The sequence below is a fragment of the Rhinoderma darwinii genome, chromosome 3, assembly GCF_050947455.1.
Source record: "Rhinoderma darwinii isolate aRhiDar2 chromosome 3, aRhiDar2.hap1, whole genome shotgun sequence".
Classification (NCBI taxonomy): Eukaryota; Metazoa; Chordata; class Amphibia; order Anura; family Rhinodermatidae; genus Rhinoderma; species Rhinoderma darwinii.
Window position 1 is genome coordinate 245,688,533 of NC_134689.1, and position 16,780 is coordinate 245,705,312.

A 16,780-nucleotide genomic window follows, 5' to 3' on the forward strand; every position below is an offset into this window, starting at 1 on the left:
AAAAATCAAAAATATAAAAAAAAAAATGAAATAAAACATGTCGTAGGCTTACTTTCACTTTCATGTGTGATACTGACTGTTATACCATGTATAGAAGCCTGCGGCAAAGTTGGCTTAGATACAGGGTGCCAGCAGACAGTATCATACATGGCCATACAGACATATATACAAACAAACATACATACATACATGCAAACATACATGCACGTATACACATACAAACATGACAACATACATACATGAAAACATACATACAAACATACATACATGCAAACATACCTACATGAAAACACATACATGAAAACATACACACATACAAACATGACAACATACATACATACATGCAAACATACATACATGAAAACATACATACATGCAAACATACATGCACATATACACATACAAACATGACAACATACATACATGAAAACACATACATGAAAACACAAACATGACAACATACATACAAGAAAACATACATACAAGAAAACATACATACATGCAAACATACATACATGAAAACATACATACATGAAAACATACATACATGCAAACATACATGCACATATACACATACATGCACATACATACATACATACAAGCAAATATACATACAAGCAAACATACAAGCAAACATACATACATGCAAACATACATACATACAAGCAAGCAAGCATACATACATACATACATACATACATACAAGCAAACATACATACATACAAGCAAACATACATGCACATATACACATACATGCACATATACACATACAAACATGCAAACATACATACAAGCAAACATACATACAAGCAAACATACGTATATGCAAACATACATACAAGCAAACATACATACAAGCAAACATACATACAAGCAAACATACATACATGCAAACATACATACATACATACAAGCAAACATACATACCTACAAGCAAACATACATACAAGCAAACATACATGCACATATACACATACATGCACATATACACATACAAACATGCAAACATACATACAAGCAAACATACATACAAGCAAACATACGTATATGCAAACATACATACATGCAAACATACATACAAGCAAACATACATACAAGCAAACATACATACAAGCAAACATACATACATGCAAACATACATACATACATACATACATACAAGCAAACATACATACCTACAAGCAAACATACATACAAGCAAACATACATACAAGCAAACATACATACAAGCAAACATACATACAAGCAAACATACAAACATACATACATACATACAAGCAAGCATACATACATACATACAAGCAAGCATACATACATACAAGCAAACATACATACAAGCAAAAATACATGCACATATACACATACATGCACATATACACATACAAATATGCAAACATACATACAAGCAAACATACATACAAGCAAACATACATACAAGCAAACATACATACATGCAAACATACATACATGAAAACACATACATGAAAACACAAACATGACAACATACATACAAGAAAACATACATACAAGAAAACATACATACATGCAAACATACATACATGAAAACATACATACATGAAAACATACATACATGCAAACATACATGCACATATACACATACATGCACATACATACATACATACATACATACAAGCAAATATACATACAAGCAAACATACAAGCAAACATACATACATGCAAACATACATACATACAAGCAAGCATACATACATACATACATACAAGCAAACATACATACAAGCAAACATACATGCACATATACACATACATGCACATATACACATACAAACATGCAAACATACATACAAGCAAACATACATACAAGCAAACATACGTATATGCAAACATACATACATGCAAACATACATACAAGCAAACATACATACAAGCAAACATACATACAAGCAAACATACATACATGCAAACATACATACATACATACAAGCAAACATACATACCTACAAGCAAACATACATACAAGCAAACATACATACATGCAAACATACATACATGAAAACATACATGCACATATACACATACATGCACATATACACATACAAACATGACAACATACATACAAGAAAACATATACATACATACATACACACATACATACATACATACCAACATACATAACAACATACATACAAAAATAAACTCACCTAAGACGTTCCCACGAAGAGCTGAACGGTCCCGTCACTTTTCTTCTCCCATTCACAATAACAGAGCGGTGGGCGCAGATGAAGTAATCACGTGGGCCTGATATGATTACGTCATCTGCGCCACAACGCATTGTTACTATGAATGCGAGCGGCGCCAAGAAGAAGGAAGATGGCAAGTGACGGGACCGTTCAGAGCGCCGTTAGAACGTCTTAGGTGATTATTATTTTATTTTATATATTTTTAGTTGTTCGCCGGGTGCTGATGCAGCACCGATGCAGCGGGTACAAAAATGTAGTGACAGGGTGGGGGAGGGAAAAGTGGCTTGCCGAAACGGGGTGAGTGTAGTGTAGTGTAGTGTACAGTACATTCACGGTAAGTTCGTCTCAATCGGGCTTACCATGCCCGCTTGAGACGAACATTCTCCCGATGTTGCTAGAACTACAGTATCTAGCAACATCGGGAGCGCGCACACTGCAGAGCGGAGCGGCTTGATTGACATCGAGCCGCTCACGCCCCTTTTTAGAAAAGATAACCAGCACTTGCTGAGTTATCAAGTGTAAAAAAAAGGCACTTAGGAAATGAATTTTAAATTTTTTTTAACACCAAATGTTTTAAAATTCATTTCCTGCTTAGAATGTATAAAAAAAAAAATTTGAGTCAACTTGGGACAACCCCTTTAAGGGGTCTAGTTTTCGAAATGGGGTCGTTTATGGGGAGTTTCTATTGTTCTGGCAGCTCAAAACCTCTCCAAATATACAGTGGGGCCTAAAACATTTTCAAGCAAAATATGAGTCCTGAAAGCCTCCGGGTGTTCCCTTCCTTTTGGGTCCTGCCGTGTGTCCAGGCAGCGCATTAGGGCCACAATGTGGGTATTTTTGAAAACAGGAGAAAGAGGGTGATAGATTTTGGGGTGTGTTTCTTCATTTTCATGTTCGCTTTATAAAGAAATCGGTCTTCAAACAAATACTTTTATGAAAAAAGTGAAATTATTATTTTTTTCACCTGATATGCATTAAATTTAGCAAAGAACTGTGGGGTCAAAACACTTACTATACACCTAAATAATTATGTTATGGGGTCTAGTTTTCTAAATGGGGTAGTTTATGGGCAGTTTCTATCGTTCTGGCAGCTCAAAGCCTCTCCAAATGTACAGTGGGGCCTAAAACATTTTCAAGCAAAATATGAGTCCTGAAAGCCTCCGGGTGCTCCCTTCCTTTTGGGTCCTGCCGTGTGTCCAGGCAGCGCATTAGGGCCACAATGTTGGTATTTTTGAAAACAGGAGAAACAGGGTGATAGATTTTGTGGTGTGTTTCTTCATTCTCATGGTCGCTTTACAAAGAAATTGGTCTTCAAACTGATACTTTTATGAAAAAAAGTGAATTTTTTTTTTTTTTATCCTGCTATGTATTAAATTTAGCAAAAAACTGTGGGGGTCAAAATACTTACTATACCCTTAGGTAAATACCTTAAGGGGTCTAGTTTTCTAAATGGGGTCATTTGTGGGGGTTTCCATCACTCTGAGACCTATGAGCCTCTGAAAACCTGGCTTGGTGCAGGAAAACAAAATGTACTTCAAAATTTATAAAATTATTATTCAATTTGTAAGTCCTCTAAATTGCTGAAAATTTATTTTATTTTTTCAAAAGTGCTGCCAAAATAGAGTAAAGAGATAGAAATTTATATTTAATTAAAAAAATTGTACAGTATGTGTGTACATATGTGACATATTGCAGTTAAAAATAGGGGAAAATGGTAATTTTTACAAAATTTCTTCCATTTTTCTATTTTTTAATTAATTTCCGCAAATCGTATCAGTCTACTTTTACCACTAAAATAAAGTACAACATGTGACGAAAAAACAATGTCAGAATTACTTGGATATTCAAAACTTTCACAGAGTTATTCTCTGATAAAGTCAGACATACCAGATTTGACAAATCTGGCTTGGTCATTAAGGTACAAACATGCCCGGTCATTAAGGGGTTAACTAGGAAGAGTATACAGGAGGTTACTGTAAACATTTATTTTTAGAGATCCTTAAGGAAATAGATGGCACAATATTTAGGGTATGTTCATACGGGACGGATACATTGTGGACAAGTCAGCAGAATATCCTACCCAGAACACGCAGGGAAATGCAACCGAATATTTGCACAACATGGTGCTTTAATTTGGCCGAAATAACTGCTGCGAAAAACAGCCGCCAAGTTTAGCAGAATTTGACTTCCCTATTGAACTCAATAGAAAAATTTTGTAACAAATGCGCAGCCTTTCCGCAACATAAGTTGACATGCTGCTGATTTAGAATCTGCACCGCAGTTCAATTTATGCACGCATTCTGTGCAGAAGATCTTCGAAACGCGTGGATGAAATTTGATAAAATCTCATCCCCATTGCTGCTATAAATGCTGCAGATTTTCAGCATGGAAAATCCGGTTTGGAAATACCACAGCGTATATGTCACGTGTGAACATATCCTTACAATGGACACCAGTACAGGAACAGAAAGGATAATAAAATAGACAATGCAAAACAAAGTCGTGTTGGCGGAGATAAGTGGCCTGGATGTGAAAGTAAAAACCTAAACCATAAGATAACCTACGATGAATATCCAACTATTAGACATAATCTGTAAATGATGGGAAAGAAATTGAAGGGCGCTGGTTACGGACGGATGAAGATTATCCATACATGAAGTTTAAGTGTGAATGGACGTGAACATTTAGAATTATTAATAACATGGTGTGACGTCCCATAGATTTTATAGGACAAATGTTCCATTAGTAGAGCTTTTAATGCTGTAACATACGTTTCAGTAATGTAGAACTAGAACTATTTTCTTCTTGAATTGCAGCTGCTTCATTCGATATAACATCTGATAACTTACTCAGCAAGCATTACCACATACATTAACGGTTAAACCACACATCCAAAACACAGTAAGCCAGATCAATGGTTGTAGTTGCGTTCCTTAGAGCTATGTTTACATTTAAGAGCTGATAGTATATTTAGGAGGCTCCCAATGTCTCCTGTTGGTTGGCTACGTCAATTTCAATCATGTGCTTTCTTGAAATTCAGTATGGAAAATAAAAAGGGTCTATTCAGCAATCCAGAAAACAAGATATTAAAAGAAAGGTGAGCCGATCTAATCTGGTGATGTGATGTGAATAGTCCAATATTGACTAGTGTGTTTACATTTTCTAGTGGGAATCCAATCAAAGCGTGGAGTAAACAATATAGGGTAACATATACCGGTACAGCTACCTATAATTGGAGCTGGTAATAAGCTTCATGCACCCGATGCAAAGTGAATGTTCTATTCTTGCAAAACTAGGCCTGTCTGGTGACACAAATGTCAGATTCATTTTGGTTACAATGCAACTATTATCTATTGATAACAGTCGCTACAGGTCAATTACACATAGTGGTTATCGGCAAATGAGATTAAAATTAGTCAGAGTGGCCGAAAAATTGCTACGTGCAAAAGACTTCTTGTTATTTTTATCGACTAGACTATTTTTTAGCGGGACCTGCAGTAAGTTTATCACACATAGTATGTAAAGGCACACCATGCTTCTCACAGATAATTTAGTTCTATTATAAATATATTTCTAAACCCAGAATATTTTACAGCAATGAACATACATTAAATAATATGAATTACATGATGTGGCTATGTGGGGCAAATGCCAATATATAAACTTATCATAATGTAACTCCACTTTAAAGGCTATGGAAAACTTTGACATGGAAAAAATATATTTTTATACATGTTAGTGGTTACCTGGAGTTAAAAAAGTTGCACTAAATTTCAAGCTGCAATCTTTATTCATTTTTAGACCCACTCTGATATTCAGTTTGCAACCTGCTCCTAGTTTCAGACTTTTCTCATGTTGGTGTGTAATCCAGTAATAGACACTGGATGTGAGGTCTGTGTGTCCAGAATGCTGCTGTCTTCACTAGCTCTTATGTAGCAGCACAGCTTCATCCCTGTAATGTTCACCTTACTACTTCTCTCAACGGTGCAGACACATACACTGACACCGCCTGTGTGTGATTCCTCTCTTTTCCCGTACAGATTCTGCCTTTTCCCAATATACATTGACACTGACTGTGTGTATGATCTGTCTCCCCTCCCCCTGCAGATTCTGTCATGAATTCTCTTTTCTCTCTCTACACTGTTATTGTCTGTGTGATCTTCCCCTACAGACTCTGGATGCTCTCCACCCTCTCTAATACAGTTTACTCTGCTGTGTACAACCTCCCCCCTCCTTGCCTCTATCTCTAAGGGTGGATTCACACTTGGCAAATTTTGGTGCAGACATTTTCGGCGACTGAATATCAGTTCCATTCATCTTAATGTGGTTGTTTCTGCAACAGGTGTATGGATTTGTGCAAGATCTATTCAAATGAATGGAACTGATTATCAGATGCAGAAATTTCTGCAACAAAATCTGCCGCGTGTGAGTGCACCCCTACACTGAGAAACAGGAGGGGGAGAGCAGAGAAAGAAGATGATATCAGCCCTGAGCCGACAGCAGAGATGAGAAGTGTGGTTCCGGATCTATTTTAGAAGCAGCAGCACAGCAAGCTATGTAAAGAAGTTGCACTGGCTCTACGGAAGCAAAATGTTAGGAAATTTTTATTGAAGACTATTTAGAAAGTTTCTTAATTTTGCATTTAGAAAATAAATGAAAAAATAAAAAATGAATCAGTGCAAAGGCGTGCATAGCATTTAGGCTCAGCACCTATTAGTACCAGTAGGAGGCACTGCCACTCACATCACTTGTGTGACTTGCTCAAATGTAACCACTATTGTAAAATGCACCTAAAACATTGAAATATTAATAAATGACGGGATAGATTTATTAATACTGCTATTTGGCAAATCAATGTATTTATGTCAGAAAACTGTGGTTATTACATTTATAAATCTGCTCCAATGAGTATAGAATACAATATTCGTCAATGGGATAGATTTAACAACAATGGGATAGATTTATTAATACCGTCGCAGTATGTGAGCAGTGCAACATCATCGCACGTCAAGATGAAGAATATGTTAGGCTAAACATAACGCCAGGTCGTCCATAAGTGGTGCAAGGGCCTCATAAACATGGTCATTAAGACATTTATAAATCTGCCCTAATAAATGTGCGATACAATATTTGTCAAAATAAAAACTGTTTTGTTTTTTTAAATGGTTTATGCAGTACTGAACAAGTACACTATACCCATGTGCCACCTAATAACTGGTTTATCAAAGTCTGAAGACCACAGCATAGCTGTAAGAAAAGGGTATCCAGCACACCAATTTGAGATAAAGGTAATTTTTATTTTGTTTTTAATGCCAGTGGCAGAGTGCAACGTTTCGGTCTAGGCGACCTTCTTCTGGCATTGAGCTGTGCTGGTTAGACTGCATGGACGAGCGCTTGTCAAAGTAATAGCGCCATGACACAGCAGCCTATCCGTGCAAACCCCCCCCCCCCCCCGTATAAGGTGCTATCTGAACATATATACAAACACCACCGTATAGCTGTAATTCAGAATCAGAATTAGACATAATATACAATGTAAGTAAGACAGTAAAGAAACTACTGGATAAGGTGCTTACCTTGGAGTTACAGAAATACAAAGTCTGCACAGTTCATGTAGAAGTGTAGTTGCTGCTTGTAGGAACACTGCCACTTTGGGACTCTCATCAAGTGAACCTTGTATAGAGATGAAGCAGCCAGACAGCTTGTCCATTAGACCAATATTAATTGTGTAACTGAGAAAAGAATCAGAGTAATTGGTTCTTGTAAATGATCAATTTATGCATAACTTGAAACAAATATAGCATATATACACAGTATATAATATAGATTGGCGGGTGGAAAGGATAAACAAATATATGAGCAGATATTTTATGGTTGTACCGCAAGAAGCAGATACACAAGTGAGCAATCCATTGTATAATCAAAATCGATTTTCTCCCCCAAATCTTGTTCTTGCATCTGTACAACCAGTTTGAGTGGTTTTCTGAAGTCCTTGGCAATGTCCTATTGCCTTTAAAAAATGTTTAACATATGACTAAGGTTATATTATGTTCTAAGATTAGATTTCTCCAAACCCTTGATTTTTTTCCCTTTTTACAATATTTTGCCATACCTCTTTCGTAAAAAAAAAAAAATCCAGCTCCCAATGGCATTATGCCCTTGGACTAGCAATTATGAAAACTGGACTTTGGTTTACCTACCAGAGACAATGCTTTCTGCTTTTGCCTATTTCCATATAGAATCAAGAACAGAAAAGCTCTGCTACAATTCTAAATCATATATACTGTTTCGAAAATGCACACACCATACATACAAATAACAAACAGCACCACAAAAACATTATCAAACCTGAGCAGACAACCATACCTGATAAGACAAACATACCTGATGATAAGACAACCATACCTGAGCAGACAAACATACCTGATGATATCTTGGATACGGCCATTGATAGCATCAGCTGGGGACAATTTCGTTTTGGCATCCGGTTTTATTTTTATGATGTCTGTCTGTCCACTCCCCACTGGAGAATTGGTTGTTAAGCATGAAAATATTCTACAGAGGAGTTGGAGAAGTCCCGTGGTCAAACCGTCGAAGATCTGCTTGTTGAGGCTCCTTACGATTGTAGACTTTTCGTCATCTGGGACAACCAGCTATCGGACAAAACAGACATATTTTGTTCTGCATCTTTTTACAAGCATCAAATCACGAAAATAAATCATATGTAAAATTATAATTCCGATAATATTCTGTAATACAGGTCTACTTTCCACTTTCATGAATATGTTTTATTGTAATAGAAGGCAACATTTTAGCAAACATGGCAATGGTTTAAATAAATAAATAAAATAATAATAATCTTGGGGTTTCCCCTAGTAAGGCTCATTTGCCTCACTATATATGGCAACCGTCTGGCAATTATCTTTATCTCAATGGTCTATACTTTACAATCATTCTGCTTTTGCTAGATAGGATGACATAGTTTGATTAGAATGTTTTTTTTCTGCATTTACGCACTTTAAATGGGCATGTATTTATTTATTTATTATATTTATATAATATGTCTATTCTATCTTTGAATTAATACACAAGGTATTTTACAGATAAACTTCTGGAGATGCCGCCGAGATATTTTGCTTGTGAGGCTCATTTACCATGTATTATTTATCACTTCTTGGATGAATTAAAATAAAGATAAAATGTTATATGTACTTTTGGTATCTAAGTTTTTGCTGTCATGGAATTCAGCTCTCTATACACAGACTTCCTGGTGAGCTTTTGATGGACCAGTGTTTATACACAGCAGCCAATCTGAAGAGGCGGGGCTGCAGTGAAGAGGAAAATAGCAGCAATTTGAACCAATGATGAAACAGGGGGTGTGTTTCAGACTTCCACAGACTCCCTGTAGACACTGTAGCTAAACCTTAGTCACTCACAGATCACAGTTCTGCCCTAATGGAGCTGTGCTACAAATCAGAAAACACTGAGCAAAATAAATAGCAGGAAAGCATCAACTATAGATACTCACTTACATAAAAAAAATTTGAACTCACAACCGAACATTCAAAATATTTTGGGTTTCAAAATAGGAAGTGCTGAATTTTTTGGACCTCTGACGTGAAGTTTTTTTTTACTAACAACAGACACCAAGTCAGATCCTATGTAACCTCAATTCAAATGTATAATTTTCAGAAGTCCCGAATTGTAAATTTTAGCTAAAGGTGAATGATAAAACAGAAGTGCGTGGCAGAACAGCGTTTTACCAATTTGTAATTGTGGTACAAATCACGAAAGGATTTAGCATTTTTGGTGTATTCTGGAAATTCAAGTACAAATTTAACATTTTTCAGGATTTGAATTATCCTAAGCAACTTTAAATTGTGCTATTGCTATCATATAGCTATTAAATACACAGTTCATCTTACAAAAGGGTTCTTTTTTCTTTGCAATTCATTCTTTGCAATTCAGTATATATTCATACGGGCTAATTTTAAATGGTACATATATACATTATTACAAATGTAAAATGCACATATAATCTGAGCGTTTTCTACTCTGCCACGTTCCAAATGTACTAAAAACCTAATAACCACATAAATCTTTTATAATGAAAAAGTAAGCCTACTTCAGAACTTCACACAAGACGCTGTAATGAAAAATTATTTCTTGTCCGCCTGAGAAGCAGTGAGAATAACATGCAAGGCTGGTCATACCGAGTTGCTATAAGGCTTTTAATGGCAGATTAATGAAGACATGTATACCAATTGAAGTTAGATAAAATTGGGTTTTTCCACTTAAAATCTTTCTTTAGTAAACTTTTTAGAACGTGCCAGAATAGAAAAATGTGACTACTTAGAAATTTTGTTTAACCCCCTTAACGACGAGCGATGGATATGTCTGTTGCAAGCAGGTGTCAGATCCCGCATAGTGGCGGATATATCCGTCGCTCTGATCAGCGGCAGGAGCACGGCTGTTACACACAGCCTGGCTACTGCCGGAATCGAAGCGCACTCTGATTCCGGCAGTTTAACCCATTAGATGCCGCTGTCAAAAGCGACAGCAGCATCTAATGTGTTTAACAGATGGAGGGAGCTCCCTCTGTCACACCATCGTCTCCCCCGCAAAGAAATCGCCAGAGGCATGGCCTAATAGATTGCCTGTCAGTTTTATACTGACAGGCAACAATGCTTTGGTATACGAAGTATACCAAAGCATTATATAAGCGATTAGCAGATCGCATGGTGAAGTCACCTAGTGGGACAAAAAAAAAGAAAAGAAGTAAAAGAGTTGAAGTTTATGAAAAAAAAAAAGATTACAGTAAAAATAAAACCACTTTTTTCCCCAAAAAGCAGTTTTATTTAGTAAAAGTGTAAAAAAAACGACTCAAACATTAAAGTTAACGCATTCATTAAATCATCCAAAAAAAAACGCAAAATTCCTTTTTTTCTCCCATTCCTACCATAAAAAATAAAATAAAAGTTAATCAGGAAGTTCCATGTAACCCAAAATACTACCAATGAAAACTACACCTTGTCCCGCAAAAAAAAAGCCCACATATGGCTACATCGATGGGAAAAAACAAAAGTTACTGCTCTTGGAATGCAGCGATGCAAAGTTATTATTTTTTTTAAAAGGGTTTTCGTTTTGCAAACTTAGGAAAACATAAAACCTCTACATATTTTGTATCCCTGTAATTGTGCCGACCCATAGAATAAAGATAACATGTTATTTATGCCGAATAGTGAACGTTTTATAAAAAAAACATGCTGGAATAGCCATTTATTTTCAATTCTTTCCTAAAATAAAGTTAATAAAAGTTAATCAATATATTATATGCACCCAAAAATGAGGCAATTGAAAAATACAACTCGTCCCGCAAAAAACAAGCCCTCACACGGCTATGTGGACGGAATAGAAAAAAAGTTATGACTCTTGGAATGTGACCGTGAAAAAACAAAAAATAATCCTTGGTCATTAACGCACAAAATGACCTGGTCATTAAGGGGTTAAGATCTAGGTAGAATTTTTAACTTTAAAATCTGTCTACATAGTTGTTTTATGTTATTTTTCTTAGGAAAAATTTTACTTTTTCTTAGACAGCACTTACATACTTTTTTTTATTACTGATAAATAATGATTTGTAAAAAGAAAAAGATTCTTATAGTTTTTTTTGTCACAGAGAACCAAACACCATAAGTTACTCATTAAATTTAACATAAGCCTGGGTCAGACTGATGTTTGGTGCGGCTCATAAACATTAAAACCAAATACCAGCCAAAATGAAACAAACAAAATAACAAGACTAAGGCTATGTTCACACGGGGTCTTTTGCCGAGTTTTTTGACGCGGAAACCGCGTCGCAAAACTCGGCAGAAACGGCCCGAGAACGCCTCCCATTGATTTCAATGGGAGGCGTCGGCGTCTTTTTCCCGCGAGCAGTAAAACTGCCTCGCGGGAAAAAGAAGCGACATGCCCTATCTTCGGGCGCTTCCGCCTCCGACCTCCCATTGACTTCAATGGGAGGCAGGAGAAAGCGTATATCTCGCTGTTTTATGCCCGCGGCGCTCAATGGCCGCGGGCGAAAAACGGCGCGATAATTGCTGTTCACACGGAGTATTTTGGGGGAGGAATATCTGCCTCAAAATTCCGTTTGGAACTTTGAGGCAGATATTCCTCCCCCAAAATACTCCGTGTGAACATAGCCTAATATTAGCAGATTGTATGTTGGTTAACGGTCATTTGCACGTAACTTGTAATGAATAGCTAAGTAACACAAAAGGCAATCCAACTCAGCCGGAATTTATCACATCTATGGTCAGCGTAAGGGTATGTTCACATGCAGTGTTTTCAGATGTAATTCGGGCGTTTTACGTCTTGAATTACGCCTGAAAAAACGCCCCTAATCTAATACGCCTACAAACATCTGCCCATTGCTTTCAATGGGTTTTACGATGTCCTGTTCCCACGAGCCTTTATTTTACGCGTCGCTGTCAAAATACGGCGTGTAAAATGACGGCTCCTCAAAAGAAGTGCATGTCACTTCTTGGGACGTTTTTGGAGGTGTTTTTCATTGACTCCATTGAAAAACAGCTCCAAAAACGGCCGTGAAAAACGTGAGTTGCTACAAAAACTTCTGAAAATCAGGAGCTGTTTTCGCCTCAAAACAGCTCCGTATTTTCAGATGTTTTTGGTCACTACATGTGAACATACCCTAAGGCTATGTTCACACGGAGTATTTTGACGAGTTTTTTGACGCGGAAACCGCGTCACAAAACTTGTCAAAAACGGCCCGAAAATGCCTCCCATTGATTTCAATGGGAGGCGTCGGCGTCTTTTTCCCGCGAGCAGTAAAACTGCCTCGCGGGAAAAAGAAGCGACATGCCCTATCTTCGGGCGTTTCCGCCTCTGACCTCCCATTGACTTCAATAGGAGGCAGAGAAAGCGTATTTCGCGGTGTTTTATGCCCGCGGCGCTCAATGGCCGCGGGCGAAAAACTCTGCGAAAAACTCCGCGAAAATCGGCGTGCAGGGAGAGGAAAATCTGCCTCAAACTTCCAAACGGAATTTTGAGGCAGATATTTCTCCTGCAAAATACTCTGTGTGAACATAGCCTAAGGCTTCCTTCACACACATTTTATGTGTCACATTGTACATGCGTTTTTTATGCAGTTTTTGTGGCGCTTTTTGCAAATAGTGTGTTTTACTACCTGCGTTTTTTACATTGCAAATTATGTGAATAAAAAATCAAGTGATGTAAAGATTTTACTATGCAACAAATGATTTATTCTGAAAAAAAAGCAAAACAAACCAAAAAAGAAGAAGCTATCATCTGACCACAGCATTTCTTGCTACAAAAAACGCTGCAAAAAAAAAAATTTTTTCCCAAAAAATGCTGCGCGTGAAGCTACCCAAACTCCTTAGACACTGAGCTTGTGCCAACATTACTAAACCCCTAGATCTATGCTACAAACTTTATGGGTTCCGTCAGGACGTCCGTGGTTTTATTGGAAAAAATAGTGCAGCATGATGCGCTATTGTTTCCGGTAATCTCTGCCGGATCTGTGACAGAGGCTCCAACGCAGATGTGAACAGGGCCTTACCTGCAATTGTTTGCAAACCTACTGATAATACATTGTCATATCACAAGGAGTTGTGCCAAATAAAGAACTTAACAGTCCCATATTGAATCAGCTTTGCTACATTGGTAAATACCATAACTGTCTCACCTATTTCAATCATAATGATAATAAAAGCAAATCCCTATTTTTTTTCAATAGTAAAAATGGGTTATATGATACGTTTTCCCTATAAAACAGCTGCACATACTTGGCGGTAAGGAGAAAAGAGAAGCGCAGAGTCTCCCATAAAGTGATTATAAGGTTAGCAGCATAAGGCAGCGACCGGCACAATAAACTATTGTCTGTGATACCCCATATTGCTGAAGCATATGTCAGCATGAGCGAACACGTTAGAACTAGATGCTCAAGGCACATACAGACACGTCTTGTCCTTTCAGGTTCTCTGAAGGTTTTTCATGGCTTGAAGCATTATTTTTGGCAAAACACAAGGATGCAATCACAAAAGCCATATTGCCCATGACTTGCACTGCAAACAATGTAACATACAGAGTTACTATTAATTTTTATACAAAAGGTTTTATATAATGTAGTTACTGTAATCATAAGTTAGTGTATGAAAATATTTCTATACAAAGGCTACTGCTTCGATTCCATCAGGAAATCTGATAAATGTTCACCAGTTGTATACAGGGGTATTGTCTACGAAAGGCGCTTTATTTATTTACATGTATTAGTATTATTTTTCTGTTTTATGTCAAAAAGCAGTACAGAAGAGGTCAGGCACCAAAGACATCTCTGACCTTCTGTTCTATAACTCAATAGCATGCTAGCAAACCAACCTCGGTGGCAAATAGTTGCGGCAGCCTCTAGTTAAGGGCCACTATGGCAGCAAATAGCACCCTGGGTGTGGAGGCTAGGTTTGGGAGACTGACTGGCAACCGTAAAGAGGGTTACAAGTGGTAGTCCCCTAAAAAAATTACTAGAAGTGTTATATAGGGAGAGAAAGAGTCAGTGTTGATCCAGAGTTAATAAATAAAAATAAATGTACTGGTAAAAATGGAAGCACGCAGCACACTTTAACACTGTAACACTAGCTTAACATTAGCTCAGAAGGAAAGCACAAAAAATGGTCAATTGTTCAGAAGCTATTATATACCGCCCTGACAATTCTCTTGATCGAGAGTTTTTGTCTTTGTCTTTTTAACACCATTGTTTAACTTCTACAGCGGCTGAATTTTTTTTATACAGTTGCGAAAACGAAGGTTAGTAAAAACACCTAATGTGGGTTCTAAAAGGGAACCTGTCACCAACATTTCACCTATTGAACTCTACTCACCCCTCGTTGGCCACTGCTGTCAAAAATTCATTGAAGTTATCCCCTCTCCTAAACTCCTCCTCCGACCGTAAATAACGGTCTGCAAACATTTTGCGCCTTTTATGGTAATAATCCGTCAGTATCGTTCGATCCCCATCTTATGTCTGTCCACCAATGAAAACTGGCCCGTCCTGAATGTCGAAATCTCGTCTGAAATAGCGCGCATGTGCCCGTCATGTATGGTCCAACAATCTTCCCTGCTTCATATGAGCCTCAAATCTAGTTACTACGCATGAGCCGCTGTGGTGTCCCGTTGTGCGCACGCACCAGAACAGGATATTGATGTGCAAGCGCGGGATTTCTAGTGTGCTGGGGGAGGCGAGTAGATGTCAATCAAAAGGAGGCGGGGTTAACTCGGAAAGGCTTGAGAAAAGATATGACTCTTTTCGTCTGATGATATGGCTCTTTTATGCTCATTAGCATATGGCGTGGGAACACTAAAAAACTGAATACTAAAGGTACAGAGCCTACTTAGAAGATAATTATAGGTTACATAAAAATTATTATTCACCCACTACTTCCAGGTATTGCTGGTTTAATAGGTGAAATGCTGGTGACAGGTTCCCTTTAAAGGGGTTGCCTGAGACTAGAAAAATAAATGGACTACACATTTTTCCTTCTGGAAACATACACACTATTGTCCTTGGGCGGTGTCTGGCACTGCAGCTCAGCCCCATTTAGGGTGCAGTCACATGCAGCAAGTCCTGTTGCAGAAAATGTCTGTGACTGAAAATCAGTTCCATTTATCTGAAAAGAACTTGGAGAAATATATGCACCTGCTGCAGAAACAACCCCATTTAGATGAATGGAACTGATTTTTAGTCGCAGAAACTTCTGAAACAAAATCTGCCGCGTGTGAATGCACACTTACAAGCTGCCAGTAAATCAATAAGCATAGGAATAATGTCAATAGCCATGCAAAACAACACTTTGTAATAATTTAATATCCTTATTTAACTGGTTGCCGACACAGGACGAGAATACTCGTTCTGAGCAGCGGACACTTGGCGCAACAGGATGAGTATTCTTGCCCTGTGTGACAGCCAGTGTCCGCGCGCCATGATGAGCGGGGCAACATCTGTAATACACAGATGCAGCCCCGTTCTATCGCCGGAGAGAAGGGAAACCTCTTCTCTCTGCCGTTAACCCCTTGAATGCCGCGATCAAAGCTGATTGCGCCATTCAAAGCTAAAGTGAGAAGGGGGTCTCCCCTTTGATCGCATCACAGGCAATGGCTGTACTTGGTATGGGCGGACAGCCCAGGGTCCATTGAAGGACCCCAGGGCTGTCTGACCATATTTACTGTTGTTAGGCAATACTGAGGTATGTCCTAACAACTGCCTGTGTACAATCATAGATATATGCCATTACATTAATGTTCAAAAATAAAAATCACAATGAAAAATCCCTCTATGGGATTAAAAAAAAAAGTTAAGTTAAAAAATACACAGAAATACAATTTTTTTTACAATAAATAAACTTTTCAAAATATAAGTCCCAAAACATGAAATGATATACGCATATTTGGTATCGCCACGTCCATAACAACCTGTACAATAAATGTATAATGTTATTTATGATGATCGGTGTATGGTGTAAAAAATA

General features: G+C 37.6%; 1 protein-coding gene across 2 annotated transcripts in view; it reads right to left on the reverse strand.

Annotated features, from left to right (window-relative positions):
* The window catches only part of SCAPER (S-phase cyclin A associated protein in the ER), a 217,718-nt gene that overhangs the window by 36,960 nt on the left and 163,978 nt on the right, over positions 1–16,780 (reverse strand). For both annotated transcript variants that reach the window (XM_075857645.1, XM_075857644.1), the window contains exons 25-26: positions 8,646–8,875; positions 7,799–7,954 (exon numbers count right to left, since the gene is read on the reverse strand). In XM_075857645.1, coding sequence (XP_075713760.1) covers positions 7,799–7,954; positions 8,646–8,875 — 386 coding nt within the window. The remainder of the gene's footprint in view (positions 1–7,798; positions 7,955–8,645; positions 8,876–16,780) is intronic.